This window comes from Sus scrofa, chromosome 9, assembly GCF_000003025.6.
Source record: "Sus scrofa isolate TJ Tabasco breed Duroc chromosome 9, Sscrofa11.1, whole genome shotgun sequence".
In the NCBI taxonomy this organism is placed as follows: domain Eukaryota; kingdom Metazoa; phylum Chordata; class Mammalia; order Artiodactyla; family Suidae; genus Sus; species Sus scrofa.
In genome coordinates, this window is record NC_010451.4 from 45,254,308 (window position 1) to 45,269,997 (window position 15,690).

General features: G+C 54.0%; 1 protein-coding gene across 4 annotated transcripts in view; it reads right to left on the minus strand.

The window, feature by feature from the left end:
* TMPRSS13 (transmembrane protease, serine 13) overlaps positions 1-15,450 on the minus strand; it is a 30,409-nt gene extending 14,959 nt beyond the window's left edge. For 2 of the 4 annotated variants that reach the window (XM_021062906.1, XM_021062905.1), the window contains exons 1-3: positions 14,825-15,450; positions 3,012-3,246; positions 1,869-1,970 (exon numbers count right to left, since the gene is read on the minus strand). In XM_021062906.1, coding sequence (XP_020918565.1) covers positions 1,869-1,970; positions 3,012-3,246; positions 14,825-14,842 — 355 coding nt within the window. In that variant the 5' untranslated portion in view covers positions 14,843-15,450. Of the gene's footprint in view, positions 1-1,868; positions 2,052-3,011; positions 3,247-14,824 lie in introns of all 4 variants that reach the window. The other 2 variants (XM_021062903.1, XM_021062902.1) reach the window with 1 other exon arrangement.

The following is a 15,690-nucleotide window of genomic DNA, read 5'->3' on the forward strand; positions in this document are numbered from 1 at the left end:
AAGACAAAAGACAAAAAAAAAAAAAAAAAAAAAAAAAAGAAACCCGGGTTCTGACTTCTCACCTGCCTCGGGTCTGCAACCTGTTCCTCAGCCTGGACCCCCCCTCTTCTCCCCTGGTCCCAGTGTACTTTCCGTCACCCAAGGTGAAGGCCACCCTGTGTGGCTCTCCTTCCAGGTCCCTCCTAACCTCTTGGACTTGCCCCTCTTAGTGCCCTGATCTTTCCCCATCCCGCGCCCTGAGCACTGAGGCTGCTGGATCGCCTTGGTGTGGAGCAGAGAGAGCTCCAGATGGGAAGTCAGGAGGCAGGGTCTCTAGTCCTGATGCCACTTCATAGCTGCTCAGTGACCACCTCCCTGGTTCTGGGATGGCTAGAGGTAAGGGGACTTCAGGAAGTGCTGTGAAATCTCTGACCCTATTCAGGGAGCCCGCCCTCTGATGCCATCTCCTCTCCATGGGTTACTTTCTACAGCTCTCAGTGCCCTGCTGGGGCTTCCTCTGGAGTGGGTGCATCAGTGGGGAAGGGACAGGGAGCAGGGCAGCTCATCCTGGCGGGAGGTTCACATGGATGCCACACGGCAGGCTCCATGCTTGAGCCCATCCCAGGCACTGTGATGGTGACCCCCCTCCCCTGCCTTGTCAGGCAGGTGGGGAAACTGAGGCTCCAGAAGTGAATTAACTCACTGAGGTCACATGCCTGGGAAGTGGCAGAGCCAAGATGCTTCGGCAGGTCCGTCTGGTCCTAAAACCCTTCTCTTAACCAGCACCTACCCTCTTCCTTAGTCAGCCCTGCTAGTGGGTGTTTCCGTTTGGTCACCCACCCCGCCCTTCCCCACACCATGCTGCCGCTTTAACAGAAACCTTACCCCTCAGCCTGGCATTTAAAGCTCTCTACACTGTGGCCCAGCCATGCCCGACCTAATGACAGCCTTCAGGTCCCCAAACAATTACTCTCTCTGGTTGAGTGGGTCCCTTCCCTCTCCCCATGTTGACTGGCCCATCTGCACCCGCCACATTTTCTGCAGCTGCTCCTCCCACCCAGATGCCCAAGTCCCCCCCCCCCACTCCCACATCTTCTAGGTCCTTATCCAGCTCATACCCTTCATGAGCTGCCCCTCTGCCTCCCCAGCCTGCACAGCTGTCCCCTCTTCCTGATGGTCAAACTCAGATCCATTTGGCCTTAATCATCTCTAGCTGCGTCCCCCTAGAAGCCTGTATTCTCCCCAAGAACAGGGTGATATAATGTATGCTCCTTCCTAAGAGTTTCCTCCATGCTGGGCTCATAGTGGACACTCCAGCAGGGTGCCCGGCCACCCATGTTGGGTATCTTTTCTAAAGGAGGCCACGGACTTGATGGAGCCTAGACTCCTGAACACTTTATCCCATAGACTGAAAGTGCCTGAGGGACTTTTCCTAATCAGTGGTTTTATGTTTTTTGTTTTTAATAATTAACGTGTTTAGAGAGGGATTTTGCACCAGGCGTTGTGCCATCATCGCATTTCTTCCTCCTAACCCCCTGAAATCTTTACGAAATCTTATGGAGCACATAGTAAGTGGAAGGAAGGAACGAATGCCTTTAATCCCATTTGAAGAGGCAGGAACCCGAGTTCAGACTGGTTAACTAACTCGCCCCAGGAAGCTAGAGGACCCAAGCCCAGCTCCTCGGCCTCCCCACACTCTCAGCTCAGCTGCCTCCACAAGGCCTGGAGGTGCCGTGGTCCAGGCCATTTGCCAGCGTGGCCGCCTATGGACTGGCAGCCGATAAGTGAGTGTTCCCCACCCCTGTCTCCCCGCTGGGCGGCCCCCGTCCCGGACCCCACCCCACCCGCCGTGACCAGAGCCTGGCCCCCGCTCCCTCCGGTAAACTCACAGAGAACGATGAGCGACACCACGAGGGCGATGAGGAGGAGGATACATCCGATGAGCGGCAGCTTCTGGCCCTCCTGCCAGGTGAACTTGGGCAAGCTGAGACCTAGGAGCGGGCCAGCAGCAGGGGAGGGGGAGGCTGTTGGAGGGGAGTCTGGCGCAGGGGGGGAGGGAGAAGGAGAGAAGGCTGGCCCCGGAGGGCCCCGTTAGCACCCCTCTACCCAGAATACAGCACTGCCCTGCCTGACCGCGAGCTCCCTTTACTCAGCATCTGCTGTGGCCAGCCAGGGATTCGCAGATATTCTCTTATTTAACTCTGACGGTAACTGTGTGAGCCAGGCGTTATTATGCCCCTTGCAGAGATGGGGAAACTGAGGTTCACGGAAGTTCAATAACTTGCTCAAGGTTATTTGGCAAGTGAGTGGCACAGCAAGGCGTCAAATGAAACGTGTCTGTTTCCAGAAGTCTCCACACCAAAGTGCCCCACCAGCCCTTCAGAGGGCGAGACTGAGCTGCACCCCAAATCTGGGGGGCTCCTCCAGGCCTGTTTGTATCGCAGTGCTGGGGCAGACTGAAGTCAAGGGCAGGAGGAGGGCGAAGTTGGGACAGGCAGAAAGATGGCTTTGCTAAGGGCCAAGCCCATCTCTGACTCCCTGCTGGCTGAATCCCACAACCCAGCTTGGCAAGTCGGCGTGGGGAGGGCCTGCCAGCTCAGAATCCCTCCCTTTGCTCCTCCACCCACAGACGGGCCCATCATCATGACCCTGCTCTGATGCAGACCCAGCCTCAGGGCAGACCCACAGGGCAGCCCAAGGAATAAACCCTGGTTTCTAACGGATAGCCCTTGCTTCTAAAATCTGCACCTTGACCCAGACTGTGCAGCCCCCAGAGTTACACCTGCTTTGTCCGTCCTGGTTTTGTATCCTCTACCCCACTTGTCCCAGTTTCCCACTGCCTAGGATCGCCTGTCCCAGTTCCTTTCTGCCCCTGCCTCCCTCTTTCCTCGCTGCCCACCCCGACCCTTCCCCACCATCCCACACATTATCCAGGAGGGAGAGGGGGCAGCGAGTACCCCCTTGGAGGTCCCCCCACCCCGCCCTTGCCATGCTGCCCTTTCCTCCTGCCTTCCCTGCAGGAGCCCCCTCACCTGGGCTCTCTCTGGTGGCCCTGGTGGCTGGCGCGGACCTGGCAGGAGATGCCCAGCCAGGGGTGGCCCCCACTGGTGTGGCTCTAACAAGGTACACTCTTGTTGGAGAGGATGTCGTGGAGGCTGACAGGGCAGATGAGGACCTGCCGGACGATGACCTGGACGGTGATGCCCGGGCTGGAGATGCTTGGCCCGGGGACGCCCGGGCTGGAGGCGTCCTTGCCAGGGAGGCATTCTGAAAGCAGAGTGAAGGCCGTCCCTCAGGCTGCTCCCTTGCCAGCCCACCCAGCTGCCAGCCCCACTGAGCCAGGAGATGGATGCTGAAGCAGGTGGCTGGAGGGCGGGAAGAGCCCCAGCCCCAGACAGGGAAGAGCGTGGCCATGGCTGGATGAAAGTTCAAAGAACCTGCCTTCCCCAACTCCCTGCGGTCTCTCCCCATCACAGGGACCTGCGGACGTGGGCAGGGGGCAGTGGGCCACCTGCCCAGAGTAAGGGGGTACCTGCTTTGGCTACACATGTCTAGGGAACCTCAAAAAAGTGGCTGCTGGACCAGACCCTCACTCCAAAGGGGATGTAACCACTTCTTCACTCCCCTTGCATCCTGTCCTTCTGTGTATGTGTGTTAGATGATAAAACATCATTCTTACTATAAGCTGTCATCAAAAAGTGTGAGAAGCACTGCTTAAGAAAAGCCCTTACCTGCCGTATAGCCAACAGTTCTCAGTAACGCCGAAACTTGCACACACACACACACACACAGACACACCCCAAAATGTCGGGGAAACAGGAGAGGCAAGATGCAGGGAAGAAGGTGACCAAAGTCCTTAATCTTAGTTGGCTGTAGGCGGAGTGATTTATTCACTTAGATTCAGCACTTTGTAGTTACAGACAACTTAACACGCTGAGTGCTCACTCACAGTTACTCACTCGCTCCTAGGACAACCCTAGGAGGGAGGACCTCTCACTATCCCCGTTTCACATCAGGGAAACAGGCAGAGGTTAAGTAACGTGATCGAACCGTCATAGCTAGAGTGGCAGAGCTGGGGTGTGAGCCCAGGAAGTCAGGCTCTGGAGGCGGCACTCAACCTCTCGGCTTTGCTGCCTCTCTTGGGAAGGATGCACGTGATAACGCAGCAGCTGCCAGAGCAGGCAACCACTGGAGCACCATGCTGATCCATCTCAGAGAGCCTGAGCCAGTAGCTGCACTGAAGCTGGGAGAGGGCCAATGCAAAGTCCTTGAGCAGCCTCTGCTGGTGGCCAAGCCCTGGTCTGCAGGACCCCCACTCCCTGTCAGCTGTCATCCTCTCTCCCACCCTCTGGCCCCTTATAGAAATCTCTGCCCTCCCTCGCACCATCTCTGCCCCCCTAAACCCCCTCTAGGGATTCCCAGAGCATCAGGGGCAGCTGGGAAGTGACCTGGCCCAGGGGTCACATCGGCCCCTCATTATAATTTCTGCTGAACACTGACTGGATACTCAGGAGGGCAGCTCAGGGAACAGTAGGAAGTGGGGGTGGGGGGCCTCGTGTGCTCAGTTGGCAGCACTGTGCAGAAGAGACTGGTCTGGACCTTGGGCACCTCTGTTTCTACCCCGCACCCACCACTGTGCTTGAAAGCATTTGATGTTATCAGCAAGCAGCCCAGTTAATAAAACGTCCTCCTCATTAGAACATTCAGCTGAAGTCAACACCATTAAGCCTACCAGGCAAGGGTTTAGTTTTTAACTCCATCTTTTAAGAGTCAGAGGTCACTGATTTGGTTACTTCTTCATTTTCTGGAGCTTGTGTGATGCACTCAAGGAGTCCCTGACTGCACTCAGCTTGCTGCAGGCAGGGACCAGAAGTGACTATTTTAGAGAGTTACCAGGCTTAATTGATGGATGTGGGTAAATACAAATGAGTCCAGATGCCTCAGCCAGCAGGGCTGGGACACACTAGTGTGTATATAGGGGCCTGAAGAGCAGCTGCAGCAGCTGCCGACCCAGCTGAACCAGAGCTCAGATTTCCTCTCACCCCTGCTGCCTAGAGACTAGAGTTCCACAAACTGAAGACAGGTGAACCCCTGGAAGCCCCAGGGGAACGGGACTGGGTTGGAGCAGGGAGAGGGGCTGAGGAGATGTTAAAATGTAGAACAGAACGCAGCTGTCCATAGCGCTGGCTTTGGAGTCGGGCAGACCTGGGTCCCAATCCTAGCTGTGTGGCCTTGGACAAGCCACTTTCTTTTTTCTCACTCTGTAGAGTAGGACTAATATTCCTGAGGTTTCAGTGAGATAAAATAGGAACACTATTGCCTGAACCTGGCACACAGCAGCTGGGCAGGAAATGGGCATTCCTCGCCCCCCTTTGCCCTGGCCCACCCACTGCTAACCGTGCTGAGGCTTCACAGCCCGGGGTCAGGGCCAAAGGCTGAAAGGTGGTGTGAGCTCATCTTGGGAGAAAAGAAGGTTCTGGACATTGGCCAGACTGCGGTCCTTCAGTGAGACGGATCAGCCCAGGTCTGTACAGTGTCCTGTGCTTCCTTCCCACCAGCGGTGGCCCAGGCCCCAGCACCTGCCCAGGACCCTGGCATTGTGGCACCTCAGCTGGCCTGCCAGGCCTCCCTCTCTGTTGCCCTCACAATGTCAGTCCTCCCCCAGCTCAGAGGAAATTCCCACAACACAATACAAGAAAAGGATAATAACACACAATATTTGGTACATGAGGCTTTACAATAAACCAGCACATCTATGACCTCCTGAGGTCCTCACTCCATTTCTAAGAGGTTGATATGTCTAGAAGTCCACTTTATTTTATCTTTATTTTTTTGGATTTTAGAGCCACAGCCGAGGCATATGAAAGTTCCCAGGCTAGGGGTCAAATTGGAGCTACAGCTGCTGACCTACACCACAGCCACAGCAACGCCAGATCCTTAACCCAGTGAGCAAGGCCAGGGATCAAACACGCAACCTCATGGTTCCTAGTCAGATTTGTTTCCGCTGCGCCATGACGGGAACTCCTAGAAGCCCATTTTATAGATGAGGATCCCATGCGGGGAGCTCAGATTGCCCAGAATCACCTCATCAGGAACATGCCCCAAGCCTGTGTACCTCTGAGTCCCCAGCCTCCTCAAGTCGGCAGCAAGAGGTTCCTGGTTCCAGTTGTCTCTCTGAACCTGTGCACAAGATGCTTGTTCTGTATCTGTGAGGTGGCCTAAGCATTGGGCCATGGGCCTTGCAGGGCCGGGAGCACCATGGGAAGCCTGGGGTGGGGCCAGGGGTTCCCGCAGGGATCTCGGTCTTGTGGAACTTTCCAGTGGGAAGCAGGGTTGGGCCCAGTGGCCTGCCAGGACCAGGACCAGGACCTGGTGATCAGGAGCAGCTGGGTCGCAGCCCTCCAGTGCTCACTAAGCCAGCTGGTGACCTGGGCAAGTGACTTGGCCTCTTTACGTCTCAGTTTCCTAATCTGTGAGGTGAGCTGGTCACCCTGCTTCATAGCATTGCAGTGACAGGTGATGGATGTAAAGGAAGGACTTGGTGGCCATTGGCTCTGATGGTAGGTGCGTGTGTGTTTGCTTGTTTGTTAAAGACACTGGACCTGAAATAGATCTGTGTTCAAACATGACCACATTTATTCCTTACGGGCTTGTACAAGTACGTTAAACTTTCAGAGTCTATTGCCAATGGGACCGATCTTACCTCCTTCCCCCAGATAAACGTGGAGTAAACATGAAAGAGCCTGGTTTATAAATGCATATCACCAGAATAAAGGTAATAGCCAGTAGCCCACTAGGCATTTTTTTTTCCTTTTTCTCCCCCCTTAGAGCCGCACCTGCGGCGTATGGAAGTTCCGAGGCTAGGGGTCGAATCAGGGCTACAGCTGCTGGCCTATGCCACAGCCACAGCCACAGCAACGTGGGAACCCCAAGCTGCATCTGGGACCTACACCACAGCTCACAGCAACACCGGATCCTTAACTCACTGAGTGAGGCCGGGGATCTCACCCGCATCCTCACAGACACTATGTTAGGTCCTTAACCCGCTGAGCCGCAGTGGGAACTCCCCCTGCTAGGCATTTTACTTCATCCCATTTCAACCTCATAACAGCTCTTTGCGGTTTGTACTGATTTTATAGAGCTTGAAACTAAGGTCCAAACTTGTTTAGAACATGCCCCAATTCACATCACAGGTAAGTGACAGACAGGGCTTGGATTCTAACCAGGTCCACTCAAAGCAAGTCGAGTCTGGCCCAAAAGTATTGCAAGGCCACAGTGACTTCATTTCCTCAGGGCTTACAGTTTGCAAAGAGCTTTTACAGCCATTATATCATTTGATTCTCCCAAGGCTCCTAGTGAGCAAGCTGGACAGGAATTATCCCCCATTGATACCGGAGGAGACTGGGGCGTGAGGGACTCCAGAGCATGTCTAAAACCCCCAAACGGATGCGTGGTCTTGGGACTCTATCATGACCTTCTGATTCTCAGGCTAGAGCTCAGGCTGCTTCCACCTGAGCAGGACCCCATGAGCCTGGTCCTGTTACCCCCTCGTGATGGGCAGGGGCTGAACGAGAGAGGGCTGAGCCGTCCGCAGGTAGTAGAGGCCCAGAGGATGACCTGGGTGGAGACCTGGGGGAGGCTGGAGGGAATGGAGGCGGGGGTGGGGTGGGCAGATGCGATGGGAAGCTAGGGGCAGCCAGGAAGGAAGGAAACCCTGGGCCCTGCCGGTCCCGCCCCCTGATGCTGGCTCCACCCCCAGGTAGGTCCCAACTTGCCCACCCATGGCCTTGGCCAGCAAGATGTGAGGAGGTGAGCCCTGGGGTCCCCAGCAGGAGACTTGCTTGGACCCCTCCTCTCTGAGTCTAAGGGGAGGTGGGACATGTGAAATGGAACAAACCTGAGGCTCAGTCCCCAAGGAGCCAGGAGGAGGAGTGAGCAGACCCCAGCCAGACTCTTTCAAATGGGTGACTCTGAACTTCAGAGTCCGGCTTGGGAAGTGTGGGGTGTGGGGCTGGAGGGAAGCTGGGAGTGGAGGGGGGAAAGGGTGCTGCCCAAGGCAGGGCCTCAGGCCCTGGTGCCCCGGCCTCAGAAGAGCGAGCCCTGGTGTCAGACAGGGTGGGAGGCAGGTGCAGAGTTTCTGACCCCGCAGGAGAAGAGTCCCGGACCCCCAATCCTGAATAGAAGTGTCCACGTGGGGAGCTGCGAACCCCAGCAGGGACAGCAGGATGGAAGCATAGCCCCAAGACCAGAGGAACACCACCTCCAGAGTGAAGCCACCTTCTCCTCCTTCTGACTCAGAACCTCAATCCAAACTATCGCAGGACACTGGGTCCTCGTTCTCTAGAACCACCAGAACGGGAGAGTCCACGGCAGTCCTTCTTTACCCACTTCACAGCTGGCCACCCTGGCATGCTGGAAGTTCTTCCTGATGTCTAACCTACCATAGCAGTCACTCATATCCTTTCCGTAGTTTCTGGAGCACAAGTGCTGGGATTCCAGCATCCTTCCTGAAGGCCTGACCTCACTGTCAGAGCAGATGCCTTTAGCAGGTGGGGAATGGGGAAGGGAGGAGGCTTCTTGCCCACGGTCCTGAGATTCAAGGGGAAGAGTCCAGACCAGAACCGGCCCAACTCCTGGCCTTGGCCAGTGAGCAGAAGACCCAGGACTAGAACTCAAATGACCAAGGCTGAGGCTGTCCACAACCTGCCTGCAGACCAGGGGCAGCCCTGGGCTCAGCCTTCAGCCCTCCCCCGGGGGGCAGGGGGAAAAGGCAGAGCCAATGAGTGGGTGACTCCAGACCATTTCCCCGCCTGGCATTGCCAAGCATTCCCTGCCTTTCTGCCTCACCCATCCCTGGGGTGGTCTCTGGGGTTACTCCTGAGCTAATACAGCCATGAGCCCTCACCATGGCACGGAGCCCCCATGCCATGCTATTGCCACCTGCCTGTGCCTCTGCAGCTCCCAGGGGCTCCAACGCAGAACTCATCCAGCCCCCTCAAGATGTTCTGGGGCAGGAGGCGACAGGCAGAGCAGGGATCTGTGGGAAGGCGGCCAGGGCCGGGCCAGGGAGAGTGTGGGAAAGAGCCGTCCCTGCTCTGGGGCTCTTTCCACACACCTTCCTGGACAGGAGTTGATAAAAATGATTATTTCCATTTTATTTTTTCTTTTTAGGGCCTTACCTGTGGCATATGGAAGTTTCCAGGCTAGGGGCGAATCAGAGCTGTGGCTGCTGGCCTACACCACAGCCACACCTGATCTGAGCCATGTCTGCGACCTATGCCACAGCCATAGCAATGCTGGAATCCTCAACCCACTGAATGAGGCCAGGGATTGAACCTGTGTCCTCATGGATCCTACCTAGTCAGATATGTTTCTGCTGAGCCATGATGGGAATTCCCCTTTTTTTTTTTTTTTTTCCTTTGTTTGTCTTGGGAACTCTTATTATTCCCATTTTATAAACAAGGAAGTAGAGGCCCCAAATATTTGTGCTTTGCTCAAGATCACCCAGGTACATCCTATAGCAGAACAGGGGCTAAAATCCGAGGTCCGTTGCACCTGGTCGGTTGCCCTCTGTTCCACAGCTTCTGGGGGTCGGGGGAGATTCCCCAGCCCATGGCGAATGGGCCAGCATGACAGTTTCCTGCAGCAGCTCTGCCCTGGGCCCTTACTTGGTGGGGGATGGGAGGAAGCTAACGACCCCCCTGTGTGGCCTATCCTTGGCCTCTCTGAGTCTCCTGAAGGCCCAGCCAGCGGTGCCAGGGAGTGCTGACACTCTGTTGTGCTGAATGTCACAGTCACCTCCTGGATCACTTCTCCTCGTGGTTATGTGGCTGCATCCAGAGATAGTGCCCTGGGCTTTACATAGAGATGGTCTTTAACCACAGGCTGTAGCCTGAACGCCAGCCAGGATGCCCTGTGCGGCACTCAGAGCCGCTGGCGGCACAGGGAAAAGTACCCTAGCAAGAAGTCTCATGCTAGACCCAAGAATGTCCACCTGCAGTGACTTGAACATGTCTTCATGACCCAAGGGCAGGCCCATCAGGATTCCTTCAAGTCCAGCCCGAGCCGACTGGGCCTCCTTCCTCAGCCTGGGCTATCGTCAGGCTGAACATATCACAGGCTAGAAAGATCTTGAAAACCCTCTGGTTCCACCTTTTATCCTACTAACAAGGCGGTTAAGGTCCAGAAAGGCAATGTGACCATCTAAGGTCACACAGCCAGCTGGGGGCAGTGCCAGGACCAGAACTTGATCTTCCGGCTCCTTGGCTGAGGCTGCCACACACGGCTGCCTGCCCCCCACCAAGCTTCAACAAGGAAGGCCCCCTTGCTAGATTTAGGCCCCCGTGGCAGCGTCTCTCTCCTGGTGGCCCTGAGTATCGAGGATGCTCAAAGGCATGGGTTCAGGCGGCACCCAGGCTGGCACCTCAGTGCTCTAGGCTAGGTGGGTAGAGGTGCTCCCCAACCCCCACCAGAAGCACTCGGGGTACCAAGAAACATCAAGAGCCCCCTTTAACAACACCTAAAAGGTCCCCCTCACCTGCTGGGAACGTGGGGAGCCCCTGGGCAGTGGCAGGGGAGCCTGAACCCCTTCCAGTGTGGACAGAACTGGACTGAACGGGCTCCGTGGAACTGAACTGGATTGGAATGGTTCATGCTTCTTTCCATCCTCACTGCCTAACCCAGGTTTCACTGTACCTCTGGGCTCAGAGGCCCCCTCCTGCCCTCCCCTCCCTGAACCCAGAGGAACCCCACAGATCCAGGTCCCCTGAGAACACAGGCAGATTCCCCGCACCTCCTCCCACCCAGGTGCCAGCATGGCACCCTGACCCCCGAGACAAGCAAAGTTAACCCCAGGGACCCCAGCCAGCCTGGAATCAACCTGGGCTCCAGACAAAGAAGCCAGAGCCCCAAGGCCCCCTTTGCCCCAGGCACAGGGGCAACCCAGCTCCTCCCTTCTGCTCCTAACCATCTGTGTGATCTTAGGGACAGTTGCATTCCTCCCTGGAGCTCAGTCATTTGTTTATAAAATGAAGGGGTTGAACAATCAGCTGTTTTCAAACAAGTTTCTACAAAGCCCTAGCAGCTTTTCCATTTAGAATGGAGAGGCAACAAGGTCCTGCGGTACAGCACAGGGAACGGTATCCAGTCTCTTGGGATAGACCATGACGGAAGACAGTATGAAAAAGAGAATGTGTGTCTGTATAGCAGAAATTGACACAACCCTGTAAATTAACTATAATTTAAAAAAAGGTTTGTATTAAAAAAAAAAAGAGGAAGTTTTGTGGATATGCCTTGGAGACCAGTTTAGTAGGTAAAGGGCCTCGAGTCCTTAACTCTGCTTCAAACAGAGGAGATTGTCTTTTCAGCTTTCTATTGCCTTTTCAGGGGGTTCTACTTTTCATTTGTTTCATTTGTTTGATTTGAACAAGAGGCTGCTCCTACAAAAGAACTTGAAAATTGCTGACCTGATTGAGCTTTAAAGTTCCTTCCAGTTTATGATGCCTTTTATACACGTGGAAAAGCCTCAGGGATCCCTGTTAGACCAGGATCGAAATCCCTTCCTGCTTATTCATTCATTCATTCATTCATTCATTCATTGAGTACCCACTATTGCCAATTTGATTGCCCAGGAAGTAGCTGCCTCAATTTCTCCCCACATCCCCTCTCTGCCAAGGCAGGGCTGTAACCCAGTTCAGGACTGGTGCATAATGGGGCTCCCTGGACAGTCCTGGGTCTTGCTTCCCTATTACAGGAGCCAGACTCCACCTGGCAATGTCAAGGCTACCACCTGGCTGACAAAGCCCTGGGTTCCCAGTGCTGGCTTCTCTCGTGCCCCCCACCCAGCACCATCCCTGCCTGGCTGGGCACTGGCCACCTCCATTGCTGCCATACCAAGAGGAAACTGTTCAGCCAAAACAAAACACTTAAGCTAAGTGGCTATTGTTACATCAGTCAGCCTTCCTGCCCAGCACACAGCCTGGAACCCCATTCACATACTCCCACACATTCGTGCTGACATTTGCCAGGCCACAGGGACAACACAGGGGGAGGCGGCATGGGATGGGTCAAGTGGAAGGCTGCTTGGCACCAGGGCCAACATGGAACACAGAGGATCAGGTAAGGGCTGCATATCTGCAGGGACAAAGGGCAGATGCCGGGGGCTCTGGAGGTGTCTGCACTTTGGGGATAGCAGAGCGACCTGAGCCTACTGGTCTACCATCTTGGGAATCTGCCCAGCCCCCTCTGGGGAGGGTGCTTCATCCTGGACCAGCCTGGGGGCCTCCAGCCATTCTCAAGTCCACAGCATCTGTGGTCTTGGGCTGATTGAAAACCTGCTCCACTTTAAGAAGACCCAGTATAAGAAAATCCACTCTGCAGAGGATTGTTGCTTTATTAGTGGGTCTACCTCAATCTTTCTTTAATAAACATGACACTTGTTTAAGCATTAAGAATGTGATGCCGCCTGAAAAAAAACACAGAATACACTGTATTTTTCAAGAACAGATGCATATATCTAGTGTTGTACACTTGTAAGCCTGTTCTACATGACTCCAGAGACTGTTATGGAACCAGAAAAGGGCCTCAGGGAACAATTTGTCCAACTATTCCAACTATCTTCTTTTGTAGGTGGGGAAACTGAGACATAGAGAGCAGAAGATATCTTTCCAAGTTTTAGAGGTGCTAGGACTAGACCCTAGATAAAGATGAAGACAATGATGATGACGACGACAACAATAAATCTTAATTCTATGAATATATATCTACCTCTATACTTATCTGTGCCAGATGCTATTCTAAAAGATACTTATTATATGAAAGACACTATTCTAAGACACCCTAGGAAGACACTGTTTGTGTTCCATTTCACAGATGAAGAAACTAAGGTGCAAACATTTGAGTGATTTGTCCAAAGTCACAGCTGGCCTGGAACTGGGTCAGTGTCCTGTCCACCACATCCTGCAGCTTTTCTCTTAAAACCAAAGAAGCGGTGAGCCTTTTCCACTTTCTTTCCAAGATCCCCCTAAAGTCCCAATCAGCTCACACAGGAACTTCATCAGCCTTAAGCCCACTGGCCACCTTCCTACGTTATGGAGCTGATGGACAAAAAAATCACAATGCATCTTTCTGCAATGAGGTTCTCAGGGAGGAGGCACAGCCTTTGATGATCAGTTGCTCCAAGTCTGCTCCTAGTCAACTTAGTCAATATTAAGAAATCCATTGCAGATACGATTGAGAGACTCAGGAGGCTCTCTCTGATCCCAGGCTCACTACCTTAAAGTTTCCACCTTAAACAAGGGGGAAAATCTAAGAACCTTATATAAATAAGTTAAGTTAGAACGGTCTCCCAGAGTGAACATGGCACCTGCCACACCATGTGACACTTAGTCTGTCAATAATGAAAAGCCTGTTCCACACCCTGGCCCCTCCAGTGACCTTCCATGCTGGATCCTATCTCTGGAGAGATGAATGTCCTAGCAGGTATCGCCCCCTATCACCCTGCCCCAGGGACTAGCCCTACCACTCTTCAGAGACCTCAGCCCCTTCTCAGCCCTTGTGCTTATGAACCATCAAGTTTAGGCTCCCAGCAAGTTACCAAGGAACATGACCCATAGCTGTGACTGTGGGTTCACCTTCTCCATGCCTCGACAAAACTCCATTCCGCCTTCTGCATCAGACTTACTGCTCATCGGAGGCTCCAATGAGCCTGAGAAGCCTACAGCCAAATGACCTTGGTGGGACAGAGACATGAACCCAGGAGGCCAGAGCAGAGGGGAGGAGAGGAAGCCTGTGACAGAAAACTCAAGAAGCGGCTAGATGAATGGTGGGGGAGATGAGAGTAAAGGTTGCAGAAACACATCTGGGTTCAGAGTGGACTATAAGCCAACTCTAAGCCAGGGCATTGGCTGAGACGATCCTCAAATCCAGGGCTGGCCCATCCTTCCCAGAGTCCCAGATCCGTTAGGAAAGAGTAAAAGAAGGTGGAGATGAACAGAAAATAAGTCCTAAGGAGAAGTCAGAAAACAAGAGGAAAGTCGCTCAAGAACAGAAGGCTGAGGAGTTGCCCTGTGGCACAGTGGGTTAAGGATTCTGGCATTGTCACTGCAGCGGCATGGGGTGCTGCTGTGCTGTGGGTTCGATCCTTGGCCCGGGAACTTCCCCATGCTGTGGGCATGGCCAAAAAGGAAAGAAACCTGAGGCACAGTTGAATAAAATCTTCGGAAGCCTTCCCATGTATATGACTGGCTTTTCCATAGAAGACATTTATCTGCTCTCTAGCACCAAAAGCAGAAGAGGAAAGGAGTCTGAGTTGGAGCAGAAGGAATCACGGTTAGACCTAAGAAAGCACTTTCCAAGCATGAAGATTACTGAGCCTGAAAATAATGACCAAAGGAAGCTGAAAAATTCTGTTGAAGATCTTAAATGCATGTAGAAAGTCACCTTTTCTTAGGATGGTTTATGACAGGGTCTAGTGAGGGGGTTACAAGATACCCTTGAAGCCCACTTAGAATGCTAATGATTCTCAAACCAGCAAAGGTGTCCCAACAGCACACATGTCCTGGCTGGTTAACTCAGGGGCCACAGGATTCAGCCTCACAGCCCTGGGGCGCTTCCTGATCAGACCCCAAATTCCATTAGCTTCTTCCCCCAGGGGGCCCCTTCTTAGGAACCAAGGCCAAAGGGGGCTGAACCATCTCCATTCCAAGCAGCTTCAAACTAGAAAAGGCACATCAACATCCCCTGAAACCCACAGCACCCAGCTGCCAGCACCACACCTAGCTCCCAGTCCCGTCCCTGCTCCCTCTGTGCCAGGAGGTTCTGGCCCGAGGTCCATGGACACACTCACCCGGCTGTCCCTTTCCATAGTCTCCCAAGGTGTCAGGCCTCCAGGCTCAGCTGATGTCAACGGGGAAATCCATGTTGGCCCCTGGGTCCCCGTGGCACGGAGGGAAAAGGGGGCTGGAGGGCGGAGGGCCAGCCCCCACCAGATGGGCGGGGAAGCCGCTTTGGATGTGTGAGCTAATCCCGTGTATGAACAACAGGGCAGAACTAGCCAGACTTGTCCCTCGCCCCTCCTCCAAGGCCATCCCAGTTACTCAGCAAATACCAAGTACCTGGAATATGAAGCTACCTTTATCCTCAAGCTGCCACCACAGAGTCAGCTGCGGGGGAACCAGGGCTTCCAGACGACCGCTTTCAGAGGGGGATTCTGGGGAGAAGCGGCCTAGGCCCTGTGAGGATGATCTTAGCCCTGCCAACCTTGACCCCTAGCACAGGTGCCCTCTGCGGTATGACCCTGTCTCCACAGGGCTGTTCCAAGGTCAGGGACCAGAGCCCTATCCAGGGCAGGACAGCTGGAACTTTCCTTTCCAAGGACCACATGTCCAAATCCCAAATCAGGGCACGTGGTATGGCAAAAAAAAATTTTTTTTTCTGAACTCTGCTTAGTCGTACAAAAACTCTTTTTTTTTTTTTTTTGTCTTTTTTGCTATTTCTTTGGGCCGCTCCCGTGGCATATGGAGGTTCCCAGGCTAGGGGTCGAATCGGAGCTGCAGCCACTAGCCTACGCCAGAGCCACAGCAACGTGGGATCCGAGCTGCGTCTTCGACCTACACCACAGCTCACGGCAACGCCGGATCCTTAATCCACTGAGCAAGGGCAGGGACCGAACCCACAACCTCATGGTTCCTAGTCGGATTCGTTAACCACTGC